The sequence below is a fragment of the Melanostigma gelatinosum genome, assembly GCF_949748355.1.
Source record: "Melanostigma gelatinosum genome assembly, chromosome: 18".
NCBI classification, from domain to species: domain Eukaryota; kingdom Metazoa; phylum Chordata; class Actinopteri; order Perciformes; family Zoarcidae; genus Melanostigma; species Melanostigma gelatinosum.
In genome coordinates this window covers 7,989,300-8,003,943 of record NC_136651.1, presented here as the reverse complement: position 1 = coordinate 8,003,943, position 14,644 = coordinate 7,989,300, and the positions used below count along the sequence as shown (strand labels likewise).

Here is a 14,644-nt window from a genome sequence, read left to right as displayed (position 1 = left end):
ACTACCAGACCTATATATAGAAGCTCGCAGAGTTTGTCTGAAGGGACAATAATGCTTTCAAATCTCAGCAGTTTCACAACTTCTTGGATTAGGATTACCATACATTTAATGAATCTGGTCCATTTTTGCTTCTGGTGTTCAGGTATGAAAATACAGAGTGTGCAATCAGTAACTTCATTTTGATACATATTCATATCCAACTTGCTTTCTGTTTTCATTTCCCCTCTGTTGTTATGACTGAATACTTGCATCGGACCTAAGCGTGCAGAACACAAGTAACGATCCCAAAAACAATTGATGAAATCACGTGTTAGTCGCAGCCCTAAATGAGACACATTGCAAGCAAAACCTCTGTACTGTGGGATGTCAGCAGCTGACATAATGTCACTGACTGTGATGGGGTAGAACGAGCAATTTGTGGAATCTCATCCCTGTGCATCCTCGCAGACGTAGAGGCCCCGTGTGCTGACTGCGCTCTGGCAAATCCGAAGTGAAAAGCCAGGCCCACATGTGGGATTCCTCACACCATCGCAATGCATTAGTGTTCATAAGCTCACAATCTTGATAAGATAAGATACATATATCCCATTATATATTTAGTTTGCATACATAATGCGATTCTCTGGCCTGACAGGTGAATGTTGCCTTCAAAGGTTGTGTCTTTCAGCTGCCACAGAATGACTGCTTTAAATTCAGATTGCGTGATGTGTAGTTTCTGTCGTTGGATCGGTACTTTCTGTCTCCAGCTGTGAGAGGAAGAGTGGGGCCAACGAGGACTGCAGATACTGCTGAGTGGTGCAGCACCGGGTGTAGGGCCGTTATCTTCTCGGCTAATGGCCTGAGAGTAGCTTCTTTCTCTTTAGAGGCTGCATTTACTCAATCGCCAGACGAGATAATGCTGCGTTGGCTCAGGTGAGAGGGTGATGGGATGTTCCTTTTGTCTGCATGTGCAGGGGTAAAGAGACGTGTGTTTTGTGAGTGCTCACTGTTCCTGTCCAGTTCTCGTATTAAAGAGGCAGACGGCTGAGCAGCAGCCTGCTGAGGATTGAAGTCTCAGAGAGATGTCGGTGGCTGACTGACTGATAGCGGTAGACAGTGGAAAGCAAAACAGAAGGGCCTAACTATGCATAACTAGCCTTCAGCAGAGGTTGAAGGTTGCTAGTTATGCACTACTTTTCCATTCATTTCTTCCCAAACCTCTGAATGAATCACTTCTAACAGCAGGGCTCAGTCCGGAGTTTATGAATTAATCAAACTCCTTTCATACTTCTCTCCTCTCTCGTGGCTTTTTCCTCAACATGGCAACGCATTGGTTCCATCCGAGTCGGCTGCTTTTGTCCTGAATCGAACAGCTGTGGCGCCTCTCGTTAATTACTTGGTTGAAGAGTGCATGTTGTTGGTTGACGTTGTCGGGTGTGTTCTTCTTTGCTGATAACGCAGGAGGAGATTTCAGTCACCCCTCCGGGAATCTCTTTGTTTACTCAGAAATGTGGGAGTATTTTCCACCTCAGTTGTCAAAATGTCAAGCATGGAGCATGGTCGTTCAGGACAGCACTTAATAACAGTGGAGTTTCAAATTTGAGAAGGTCACTTTTGTTAAAAGGCAAGAATCGTCTGGAGAGTGCAGATACCAGACATGCCTTCTTTATTTTAACCCTTCTGATTCAGGGTGGGAGTAGCCGCTGGTTGCACTTGATTGGACACCAAAATAAAGAGAATAAGTCGCCTCACTCCTCACAATGTCACTCTTGTTGTTGCATGTATTCATTAACCCTGAGATAAATTAGATGGGGCTTTTACCAAGGTGACACAGTTTAGTTATATATTATTCAAAAAAAATCAATATTCTGGCATTGTCTACATGAAACGATCAATCAAGAAAATAATTTGCAGAATAATTGTTAATGAAAAAACTAATTTGTTTCGTGAGGAAAGCAAGGGAAGCCAAAAACAAATAAAAAATACAACAGCAAATACAAAGCTTGAGCAGGCCAACAAGGATCCTTCATCGACGGCTAAAAAAAACGTCATTTTACTCATGTACCTACTTGTAAACAAAAGGCAGAGCTACAGAGAGATGAATATGCAGTAGCTGATGTCACTTGTTTTGCTGCCTCCAGAGCCTAAATAAATTCAGAACTCTCAAGGGGATTGTAGAGAATGGAAAGAAAAAAGTAGAAGCTGCCTTTTCTGCTGGTAACACTGCAGTGACTCATTCTGCCCAAAGAACACGGCAAGAAAGTAATGAATAAATAACTCTGTCACTTTTTTATGCAGGAAAATACACGTTTGTCTGTTCTTTGATTACTGCTTTAAACAGACAAAATCAAACTAGCAATAATGCATTCGAACAAGTCCTCCAAAAGGTCTAGCCTGCCTACATTTAAGAGGCTGTAGCCTTCATCAGCAGCAGCTCTCTGAGGCCATCAGTGTTGTAGCTCCTACACTTTGAAACTCTCTCCAATTGGACTTAAGATCTATGGACACTGTGGACTTGCTTTTGTTGATGGTTTTTTGTGTGTCTTGTTTTTTTGTTTTTGCTTGATATCTGCATTTCATGTCTTTTAAAATCACAGACAGGGTTTCTCTGCCACAGAGGTCAATTAGTTTCTATTTCCATCCCCTCCTCCCATGTTTTCATCTTACAAGAACCCTCTACAACTTCAGATTCTTAGTGACGTCTTGTGAATTCTGCATTCAATTTGCAAAAAAGAGTTAATGCTTCAACATGCATCTACTTTATGTGGGGTAGTGACTGTGGGCAGATGGAAACATCCTCAACATTCGCTTGGCCATTTTACCGGCTCCTTTTAGATCTTCCTTCAAAAATATGTACTGAAGTGTGCCCCAAAATAGCACCTGCATCATATGCTCTATATACGTATAAGCAAACATTAGAAATATGACATACAGTGCAATAAGATGCGACATCAAATCCCAAGACCTATAACCTGTACTACAATAGGATTAGATGGCACCCTCATGCAGTCTGTTTCTCTTTGCACCAAACGCATACCAGGACAAATAGCAAAAGGTGCGGTGAGTCACCCCAGCTTATCTGTTTTCATCCGGCTGAACTACAAGTCTGTGCTTTTCCATGCACACGAACAGCACAAACATTCTGCTGTGTTGCCCCCCCCCCCCCTACAAATTGCTTTACAATAAAAACAGAACACATTGAAAACACAAGGTGAAAGATTGAAGTCAAATAAAAAATGTCATGAATAAAATCCCAGAAAAGTAAGTCTGTAAATGTGGGTTTTTGTGGGTTTTGGTTTAGTGATTTAAAATATGAGACAGAGTTTGCGGCCCTGATCTCCTCAAACGCGCCATCCCACAGTCTGGGAGCTGCAACGGCTCTATCGCCTTCACGTATGAGTCTGGACCCTGGAATAACAAGGAAGGACGCAGCCAAGGATCTAAGGGTGCAGGAAGGGCTTTTATGTATATTATAAAAAAAACAGTGGTTACTTGTCTGAAGACAGTTTAGAGAGAAAGAAATGGAAGCTCCCAGTACAAACAAACTGGACCCTATTTGTTATTAAAACTGGCAAGTGTAATTACAACACAGTTTCTAATCAATCTCTGAAAGAGTAAACTAATCAGCATGGAGATGGGAACTGGTGAGTCATCCAGGGCACATGATTAGCTGGAAATTCACTCATTTACTAAATCCCACATGATGAACAGCATGGAGTCAAGCAGAATGGCGTGACAAAAGGAGGCATCAGCATGTGATCATGATCAGCATGTGAACATGATGGGGTGTGCTATATTACAGCGTGGCATTTGCAACTATGTCAGCCAGTGTAAAAAGACTTAAAAGAGATTTAATACATTTTCTGGAGGTTTTATATTTCTTTCATTAGCTATTCTGTTTTGGGTGAGATAGACATTCTACATGCAGCGCTTTCTCAGCATTTCTTGTTCACAAGAGGTGAAGCTATTGGAGGAGTCAGCAATTTGGCCGTGGCTGCGAGGGCCCGTAGCGGAGAGCTGTCGCATTTGTCTCCAGATCGGAACTCACCGGCTTTCACAAATGTAGCCTCGATGGGCCGGTTTCGGGTTTGCTCACTGGAGATTTTGCACGTCTCCGGGCGAAAAGGCACACATTTGACATGTACTGTAATAATGAGGTGTCTAAATCCAGAAGACATGACTTCTCCAGAGGCTGACATCAACAAAAAGTGTGGATAAAAGAAACTATGGAATGCAACTATAAAGGTAGCACATTTTCAAGTCTTCTATGTCTGATGTGGATAATAAAATTGGTGTAGGGCCAGCGGCCCCACGAAGAGCTTCTGTTCGAAGAGTTCCCCGAAGGCCAGAGTGTGCTGGAAACAAACCAGGTTGTACGACGCATCATGCGAACACGTCTGATAGCATGAGAACACGTCTGATGTCTCTGCTGCTGCAAGGCATGCATAGTGTCACACGTTTGTGCGTTTGAAAAGTGACAGAAGTATAGTTGTGTGGAGAATATAAAAGAGAGCTGCGGGGAGATGTTGAAATCCTCCCTACTTTCTCACCTCACCACGCCGAGATAATCGCTGCGAAAAGCGGGAGCTATTCTCTCATAGTTGGTTTCGGAAAGTTAAGGAACTTTTCGAACGCATTCGCCCTTAATTCTGATGTCAGAAACGTGTGGAAGGAGGGGGTTTCAGACGCTGTTCGATGATCCGACAAGCAATTGAAGCTTGAAGCACACTGACCTCCTAAAACATTCACTTTGAGGTTGTTACAAGAAAGCAACTTCATGGCAACTTCATAGGGAGTGTTTATTCCCTCATGCCGGATACAATAACACATTATGGGTCCTCAAAATCTGTTGGATCTTTTTCTTGAGAAAAGATCTTGCTGATATTACAAGAACAGCCTTACATTGGACACCAGAAGGGAAAAGAAAGAGGCCGACCAAGAAACACACGGAGAAGAACTGTGGAGAAGGAGATGCAGAGCCTAAACCACTCATGGGGCAACATCCTTTTGTTGCTGCCCTACATGCCTAGAGGCATAAAGGGAAATGATGATGAAAATCTGTTGGAAGAAATCCTACAACTCTACCACTGTGTGGGTCACTTGACCACCAAAGATTGTGGGGAAGGCCTTTAATAAGGCGTCTGTGCCCAAGGGTTCCTCTTGTCCATTCGTGCCTCATAATACCTTAATCTCACAGTGCATTTTGTCTAATGCTAGTTATTTACAAGAGGAGAGATAGAAGCTGTTGTTGAGCGGCAGAATTACACTTCCTGCCTGCGTGTTTCCACGTCGGCAGCGACCAATCAGTTTCTTTTCAAACAACATATTCTGAGTAATGACGGTATTACGATGAAACACCATGAACCCAGCCCGACTCCAGAGACTATCGTGTAGTAGACACACAAGACAAAGCCACTTTGTGAGGAGAGAGCATGCCGTGAACGATAAAAGGAATGACTCTCACTCCCCTTTCGCTGATAACAAGGAGCGAGAGTTCGAGAGAGTCGTTCATGACTGGCTCCTTACATTTTCAACTGCAGCTCTGTATTTCTGTTCCCCTGCATCCAACACGCTGAATCCCATTGCAACTCAAATCAGACCAGAGAGAGAGAGAGAGAGAGAGAGAGAGAGAGAGAGAGAGAGAGGAGAGAGAGAGAGAGAGAGAGAGAGAGAGAGAGAGAGAGAGAGAGAGAGAGAGAGAGAGAGAGAGAGAGAGAGAGAGAGAGAGAGAGAGAGAGAGAGAGAGAGAGAGAGAGAGAGGCACAGGGCTTTTAGGAAAACAATTCCTCTGGCTTTTGTAAATGATGCAAGTTTGGGGCTTTTTTTTTCAGTACTTGCAAACATGAGCTGTTTTGCTCCGCTTGGCAAATGGTGAAAATGAATAGAACCAGGTAGGACCCAGCAGAGAGGGTGTTGAAAGTGTTGAAATACTGAGTGAAGGAGTGGAAAGAAACCGAGTCAGGTAGAAAGTTCAGCTCCTCAGTGAGGGCATTAGGCAGTGAGGCATGAAGAGTGCGCTGGCAGATTCTTTGATAAAGATTCAGTGATCCATCAAAGGAAATCCTGTCTTTATATTCTGCCTGCTGGAGAGCCTTCCCACCCTGCCTTGCCTTGCAGTAACTCCCCCCCCAAACCCCTCTCTGTCTCTCTCTTTCTCCCTTTGCCCCTGCAGAACGTTTCCTGGGGTAAGCAGTACTCTTATGCCCTCTTCAAAGCCATGAGCCACATGCTGTGCATCGGGTATGGTGCCCGGGCCCCCGTCAGCATGTCTGACCTGTGGATCACCATGCTGAGTATGATTGTAGGAGCCACGTGCTACGCCATGTTTGTGGGCCACGCTACAGCTCTAATTCAATCTCTGGACTCCTCGCGCAGGCAATACCAAGAGAAGGTAAGCACCAAACAGTGACATTACAATATGAAACACCTGAGATGATGGAGATTAGGTTATGTTAACTGCTTGGTATGAAGTACAAATCTTTCACTTCACGTTTTGTTGTTTCAAGGTAAATAATGCTAATAACCAGTGGGATGGTCTTAAATATTAATCTCAGGGTGTTGTTCTTTCCGACTGAATGAAATCCTGCTCATTGGAGCTAGGCTTAACTAAATTAGGCCTTCTCTCAGTGGCCCCATGGACCAATGGGTTGAGCTCTCGCAGATCACAATATCCGGGGCGATGACTCGGAAAGAGGATTTTATTTCCCCAAGCAGATCACATAAGACCAGCGGGGTGAGGAGGTCCGTGACATGACCAGCCACCTCAATGTCTATATGCTGCCAGTGAACACATTTCATTCTTCCGTTTCATTTCAGTCCCTCTTACATCACTTTGCTTTTGAGGGTGATTATCCAGCAGTTCAGCCGAGCCACCATCTGTGATCCCGCTGAGGGGCCTGGGCAACTCCCAGACCACATGGCCATGACTGCGATCTGTGCTCGCACGCAAGGAACTGACTTTAACTCCCAAACTTTGTCTGAGCTTGCAGAATTCCATGTACACACATACACTATCGTAGTGCCGGGGATTACAGTCCTCTTCTGTGTGCCTTGACCCGCTGAAGGACATAGTTATGATGAAAGGAAAGAGTCGATCTTTAACTTATGTGGTAACATATGTGACGTAATCACAGACCGACTGATTTATCCAACATGTACAGCATGTAGTTATCTTTCAATATACATGGTGTGTCAACTGAAACGGTTCTTAATTTAAGTGAAAGACCCAATCAGGTTGGGACAGAGAATCGAATCTCTTGTAGCAGCCCGGCTGTATTTATTTGAGCATATTCACAGACACACACTTAGACTGGACTGATACACAAAGCACACTTCAATTATCGGCAGAGTCACCTTGGCTCTGACTATAACAAGACATGCTAAAATACCAGTTCATTCATTTACGCCTTGCACATGAAAGCATTTAGCTGTTATCAATTCATTCTAAAACGATGTCCCGACCTTGCCAGACGCTTCCGTGATCAATTTGAATGTAGAGAAACAACCCCCCTGTTGTTGGTCTGTGGTTTTTGGTGCAGTGTTGTTATACATGGCACTTAATTAAAATGCATCATTAGGAGCACCAGCTTGTATGCCTTTATATAAAATACAATACTGATTGCTGCAGTATCATTATAGTACAAAGTCAACCACGCCTCGTATTTTCAAAAATAAAAAAATGGTGGAAAAGAGGCCAAATCTAGTCAGTGGAATTATGAATTCTAAGTATTAAGTTTCACCATCCTGTAATAGATTGAGAAAAAGAGAGATTCATTTGTTTAGCCATTCATTCAGGTTTTGATTGACAGAATAACAGATCAGAACTAGAAATGTTGGCAATTGGCTCGAAGGTGTTTTATAAAACGCGTCATATAATCTCTAATTCAACTCACTAAACTGTCTGCCAGAGTAGCAGCTGCTGAGTTGCGGACAGCAACAGCCCGTGTACTGGTAGTTCCTTTAGCTGTTTGCTGCTAGCTGTAGTAACACTCACTGTAACAGTTAGCGGTTAGCCAAACACACCGTCTTAAACTATAGAAGTAAGCTGATACAGCAGTGTGTGTACTGGTACTTGCGTTAGCAGTTAGTAAACCACCATACAAAACAATAAAAGTGAGCCAGCTGACCAGTGATGAGAGTAGTGAGTGGGGAGTCAGCAGGCTGCAATGGCAGTATAACACAGGCAACGAAAGGTGTTTTGAAAAAGTGTAAGTCCCGCAACCATCCGAAGTCCTTGAGCATGCAGCCATAACTGGGCACTCAAAATAATATGCAGTTTGGTGCAGCCGAATGCTAGAGTAGTCATGGACAGACACAGAGGTGCACACTCACTCACTTACTCACATGATCCTCCTGGCAGAGATAATAATAGGTAAAAAATAAAACAAGTCATTCACAGCATGGAGCTATTTTTTTCAATAAGCTTGAATTTATCATAATTGAAAAAATGATTCTATGATAGATCATGGCCAGATACGCAGATTTCACAGCAGACAGCACACAACAGAGGGTCGCAGACAGCAAACAAGTCAGCCATTCGCGGCCACTGTTTGAATTAGTGACGTGTCTTGCTCAGTATATGATGTACATCTGCTTCACAGCAAATCTGCTGAATCTACATCCCTCTTTAGCCGTTCGACATCGCCGTTCGGCATCGAACTGACAACTTTCAGGCTGTAAATGCCATGTCTGTGGTAACGGAGCCCCAGTGTGTAGCCAGATTCAGCCAGGGCAGATTTACTGTATGGCTGTGCATATCAATGGAGCAGGCTGAGGAGCAGCAGGGATGGGTTCAGGGTGCTCAGCCTGTAGTCATTACATCTATCAACTGTCGCAGCCGGGGGGGTTGGAGACACGGAGCGATGAACGTTGGTGTGAGGTTATAGACGTCGGCTAAGGACAGAGGATGTTTATGAATGAATGAATGAATGAATTTTATTTATAGAGCGCTTGTCACAGACATAACATCACAAAGTGCTTAACAGAGCAGACATTTAAAATCATAAAAAAACACAATGTGACCCTAGGGTCAATAAATTGCATACACAGAGAAAAATAAAATAAAAAATAATAAAAAATAAAATATAAATGTAAAACATATTTTAAGAGCAGGTCTAGGACATGGGTTTACTTTTATGAGGAGGGAAGAGAACAAAAGATGCAAAGTCATCATTCTTGAAGAAATGTTCTACTTAAATTACAAAAGCCTTTTTCATGCTCTCAAGACCGAGGCCATCATTTGAAGAGATGGAAGGAAACCGATTCAGAGAAAAATATATAGAGGAAGAGAGCAGGAGGGGGTGAAAGGAAATGACGGTGTAAAACATGGATAGTCTCACGACATGCCTGCTGTGATGCCCTGGTGCTGAATCACTGTAAGCCAGCACACAGCTGCGTGTCATCCAGCAGCTCTGCTTTAAGACGTATATAACCTGTGCCTTATTCATGTACTGGGTTTAGAGTGTGACGTAAATCTACCTAAACTACTTGTGTGCCAATAAAAAGTCCAAAAAATACATTGAAATCTGCAAGTGTGAATATTGTACATACTATATGCACATTTTTGCATTCTAGAAGGAATAGTTCAAGATGATGTTTTTCATAAGCTAGTGATAATGAATTGGGATTTACCACATCTTACAGTACATGAAGACATTATGTATGGAGTATTGTATTGCAGACACCAGAAGCCCCTCGGGCTGTATAACATCCACAGGAAAGCCTGACGGTGCCACTGGCAAGAACAGAAGTGGGTTCATTTTGTACCAAAGGGTTCATTCCCATGTGAGCTCAGGACTGACTGTCTTTAGAGAAAGAGGATGGATGAGGAGGAGTGTAGTCAGCATTTATCTAAATTGCTCCATTAGAAGGGATAACCAATGCAATTACAAATGAAGTCATCATTATGACAACAAGGCCTAAAGCTGGAGGGCACATATCACACCTGAAGTGTCGGGGCTGTTATGCCATGCTCCGTGCCGAGATAGGTGCAACACTCTCCAGCTTCGACTGTAAACTCATTCACAGTATCACTATCAGTATCATCTTTCTGCAGCAGCGAAGGGAGTTAATGAAGGAGGCATTGTGACTTAAGTGTGTTCTCTCTCACTGACAAATCTCATTTTGTGGGCCATGTTTGCGTCATTAGAGCCTGCCACTGGACGAGACTCCCAACCACACAGCTACTGTTGGCTCTCACGCACTGCTCTGTTGTGATTCCCAGAGGCAGTGTGGGAGACGGTGTTTATTTTCAGGTGTCAGGGCCTTGGACTGTCTGGGAAGATTGTTTTCACGACCCTGGCTCTGTCTGCAGAAAGGCCCGTGTGAGGAAACCGACTGATCAAAATAGATTAGCTGCAGTGTTCTCTCTTTTCCCCTCTTCTTTGGGTCAATACATGCCTTCAGGTTAATGTGGATGGAATTTGAACTTCCACAAGGATGAAATGAATGACCACAAACAGGACAGTTCCCACATCTCATTACCCTTTCCATTTCATCCATCCTTCTCCCTCCATCCCAGTAATAATAATAACAGCAATGTTTTTAATAGCATTATGTTTTCATTTCAAATCACCATCAACTCTTTGGGAGATACATCCCTCTAAATCCAGAGAACTGAAACACATTGCACTTGGTACAAATTGTATGAATAGCACAACTAGTAACTATTTAACCAGTGATTTAATTCACAGTAACGATACCCTAAATTTGATTTTAGTTGCATTTCTATGTATTCAAAAGTAGTAAAATCTGAAGAACAAATAACTGTTAATTTTGCCTAAATCATTGATGCTAGTAGTACGAGCTGTAAATACCTCCTAAATTGATTTTAACAGAAAATGACAAGTTACTTATGTCTCCTTGTCGTATAAAATCAATACTGTACTCGGCACAGCTCATGCACTCAGAATTAAAGAAATCACAGCAAAATATTCAAGAGAAATCATGCAAGTAATTATCAGCCATGCAATCTGTGCCATCTGGTTTGTTGTCACGCAGCCTCAGAATCGCTCCAGGTTATCAGGTATACCTTGCTCGTTCACATTAGATCATAGCTCGGTTGCCCAATAGGACTGGGCTTCCTGCATGGGTGAGATAATCGGAACTGCTACCTTGGTCTGACATAGCCGCGGGCCTGTACTTGTTCCTACTTTCCTTCACCACCTGCCTCCCTCGTTCTGTCTCTCCCTCCCCACACACAGAACCAGGACATGGCACTGTGACTGTGTGAGAGCATGGCTTGTCCTCAATACAGAGACACAAATACACACTCGGTGAAGACCTTTGTGTGTTTATCCAAGGTGCAGCACTGCCATTAGAATGTTTGGCGTACACACATACACATGCAGCAACTGATGATTGTCTGCTTTCTTTGTCTTCCCAGTACAAGCAAGTGGAGCAATACATGTCCTTCCACAAGCTTCCAGCAGACATGCGGCAGAAAATCCACGACTACTACGAGCATCGCTACCAAGGCAAAATCTTTGACGAGGACAACATCCTGAGTGAACTCAACGACCCTCTCAAAGAGGTGAGGCAACTTCTCTCTTAAGACCCGAAACTGAATCGAAGCACTGGTTCTTTCGCTTAGCAACATTTATAAATCTTTTTGAGAGTGTTCATTTGAAGGTTTATTTTTGGAACAGGTAAAAAACAAAAAAAAATCAAAAATCTAGAAGAAAAAAAAAGAAAAGTTCTTGACAGGTACGCTGTCACACGGTGGTTTTAGTTTGGGAACATGAATGAGTTTATTCCCTCAAGATGAAGAGTGAATCTTCATTTGGCACCTTCATGTGTGCTGCACCTGAAGCTGAAATACCAACACTTGTCATCTCGTCTCCTAATGTTAAAGGAGAAAAACGGCAAAACGGATTCTCCTCAGCATCCTGGGTGAACCCAGAGTAAGCATCCATCAGAGATATGAAAGTGATCGGCACAGAAACATTACCTGAGCCTCAATTTCAGCAAACGACCTGAGCTCCAGAGCAGTTTGTTCTATATTCAATATTCACAAGTCATCAGTGTAGCACAGCCACACAGCCCGAGGATCAAGTGTACTATATATTATTCACAAAGGGAGGAACTGAGAAGGAATATTAAAGATTATCGTGAAGTCGGAGAACAGTTTTGAAGTCCCTGGCTGACCCCCTCATAGCAGCAGATTACATGGGTAATTAAGCAAAGGTGGATGAGAGAGGAGAGCACTAAAAAGCAAAGCAAGCGTAGGAACCGTGACCATCTTTCATGTAGCCCCATTAAGTCACCATGCAGGGGTGTGGGGAGCTGCTGCACCCATCCCTTTTTTTTTTTTTTTGTGGAGGTATGACTTGCTACACAGAAAATCCTACAGGCTTAGTCCGCCGTGCAAAGCAAGCAAAGTTAAAACCTGCATCGAGAGCGCGTCGCACAGTGAAAGCTATGCCCATGGGACAGACGGGTAAAAACAAATCGGCAGAGCGAAACGGGGCACGTGTACGAGCTTACTTACGTTGCCATTTCAGTGAATAACTGTTCCCAAGCTATTTCAATTGTGGATTATTTCAACTCATTCAGAAAAACTCATCAAAGTGTTTTCTGTGTTGCTCATTTTCTACACTCACATCATTATTTTCCAATAAGCGAGCGCTCTCTTCTGTATGGAAAGTAATTTCCAGAGAGATCAGACTAATTGCAATGTTGTTGCAGGTGAAAGTAAAGATTTGATTAGTCTTCTGTTGTGTTTCTGATTCAGGATCCTGTAGTTTCACTACCTTCCCTCTATGTTTTCTGGCTTTAGTCCACTTTATTTACCTTATTCTTTTTGCCCAGAAAGACGTGTAAATAATAAACGAGTTCGCACGGGTAATCTTTTGATTCCTGCTGCTACTGTACTACGAACTAAAGCAATGGATTGTTTTCCCCCTCATGAAAGGTATGCGGCCTGTTTATTCATAATCTCTAAAAATGAAAAACTTTGTCTGATCATCAGAATTCCAATAAAAACAAAAACCCAGAACAGTACAGTGAGTGAAACAAAGTATGGAAAGATGACTGAATGCTGCATCCATGCTGTGTTCTCATCAATTACTGCCATGTTCTGGCTTGATCATTTAATATTTAGTTACCCAAATGCATCCCACCTCCCGCCTCTCACCTGCTCTTAGACTGTCCTTCCAAAAAGCGAGATGAGTAATGTCGCCCTTCATGCCAGTGCCAATGCCACTTTTCTAAATGAGCTTGCTTTTTCCAACTCCTATTTGAATGGTATCAGACTAAGAGCAGCTGTACACTTTACAGACAGTAATAAATTACAGCTTCCTCAGTTAGATACATCTTGTTTTGTCAGTGCGCTTACAACTAATGGCGCCTTCTCTGCAAGGCTAGGCCTATTTGGCTTCTGCAATAAAGGAAAGGGACAGTGCGGTTTGTTTTTCAATCTCTGCATCCATCGTCTGTACCCTGGTCCCGAACCAGTTAGCAGCCAGGAATCCATCAATGCAGCTCCGTGCCAGACCCATTCCAGGTAGACTGACTCAGACTGAGCTAGCTGAGTCGGGCTGATTGCCACTGAGTGTTTCGGGGGTGTTGACTTATAGGTCAATTTGGGATCAGAATCAGCTCCACTTAGCGGCGCTCCAATTCGCTTTGGGTCAAATGAGAGCCATGAAATCAGCCCAAGTGTACTTTAACTGATTCTGGCACATCATTCATCACAAGTCTTTCATGAGTCTTGCCAACCAGGTGTGCCAGATTGTGGCTGCTCAAGCAATTCTGACCACCTGGGACTCACACGACAACTCTTTTTCAGTGGATGAAATAGCTTTGGGTTTGATGTGCAGGTCAAAGGTAATGATGCTTAAAGGAAAGCCTTCAGTTAATCATCCTGGTGTGCAGCTATGGATAACGGTAAAATCAATTTCAAATTCATCTGCTGAGACGTCAGACTTCTCATTGATGTTTATTTAATATATATTTTAGTTTTACTGTGTGTATAAAATCTTTCTAAGAACCCTTTACTGGTTTGTATACGTTAAGTTCACGATGTAATTCAACCTGCAGTGACTTCACGGCTGTTTGACGCCGGGTGATACATCACATTGAACAGTTGGCTGCTGTACAGCAGCTGTGGGCAGAAACCACTTTAAAAACTCTCCTTGGTATTGCTTTTTTTCACTCCGACATCCAATAGTTAATTGTTTTCTGCCACAAAGCATTTGATTGATCAGCTCTGGTCTTGTAATCTGGTCAACAGAGACATAAAACCAAACATGAAGTAAAAGAAAAGGAAAAATTGCTTTGAATGTTTCGCTATTTAGCAGCTGATGTCTCCGATTTCAGATGTCCATGAATGCACCAACAGATAATTGTGCAAACAAACTGTTCTGCCATAAAAAGTGAAAGATTTTCAAACTCAAACACAAAAAAATGTCAAATATAACCATGTGAAATCCATGCAGTTTGTCATTAATGGGCAAAAATATAACTTAACAGTCAGACTGTTTCGCTGTTCTCTCTATCCACCCTGTTTCCTTTCCTCTGTCTCACACTCGTCTCTTATTCTCCGCCATATGACAAATCTTTAAATAGGCATAGCCAAAGATTGTTTCCCCAAGAAGACTCCTGGCTGGGCATGAAAATTGCTTACGATCTAATTCATTAGTTCTGGTGCATGATTGAGGTCAGAGCC

At 42.9% G+C, this 14,644-nt stretch overlaps 1 protein-coding gene across 1 annotated transcript in view; it reads left to right on the top strand.

Annotated features, from left to right (window-relative positions):
* The window catches only part of hcn1 (hyperpolarization activated cyclic nucleotide-gated potassium channel 1), a gene marked incomplete at both ends in the record, with an annotated part of 53,998 nt that overhangs the window by 26,074 nt on the left and 13,280 nt on the right, over positions 1 to 14,644 (top strand). Inside the window, 2 exons of the mRNA XM_079289884.1 lie at positions 6,152 to 6,370; positions 11,363 to 11,509. Of these exons, the coding sequence (XP_079146010.1) occupies positions 6,152 to 6,370; positions 11,363 to 11,509 (366 nt within the window). The remainder of the gene's footprint in view (positions 1 to 6,151; positions 6,371 to 11,362; positions 11,510 to 14,644) is intronic.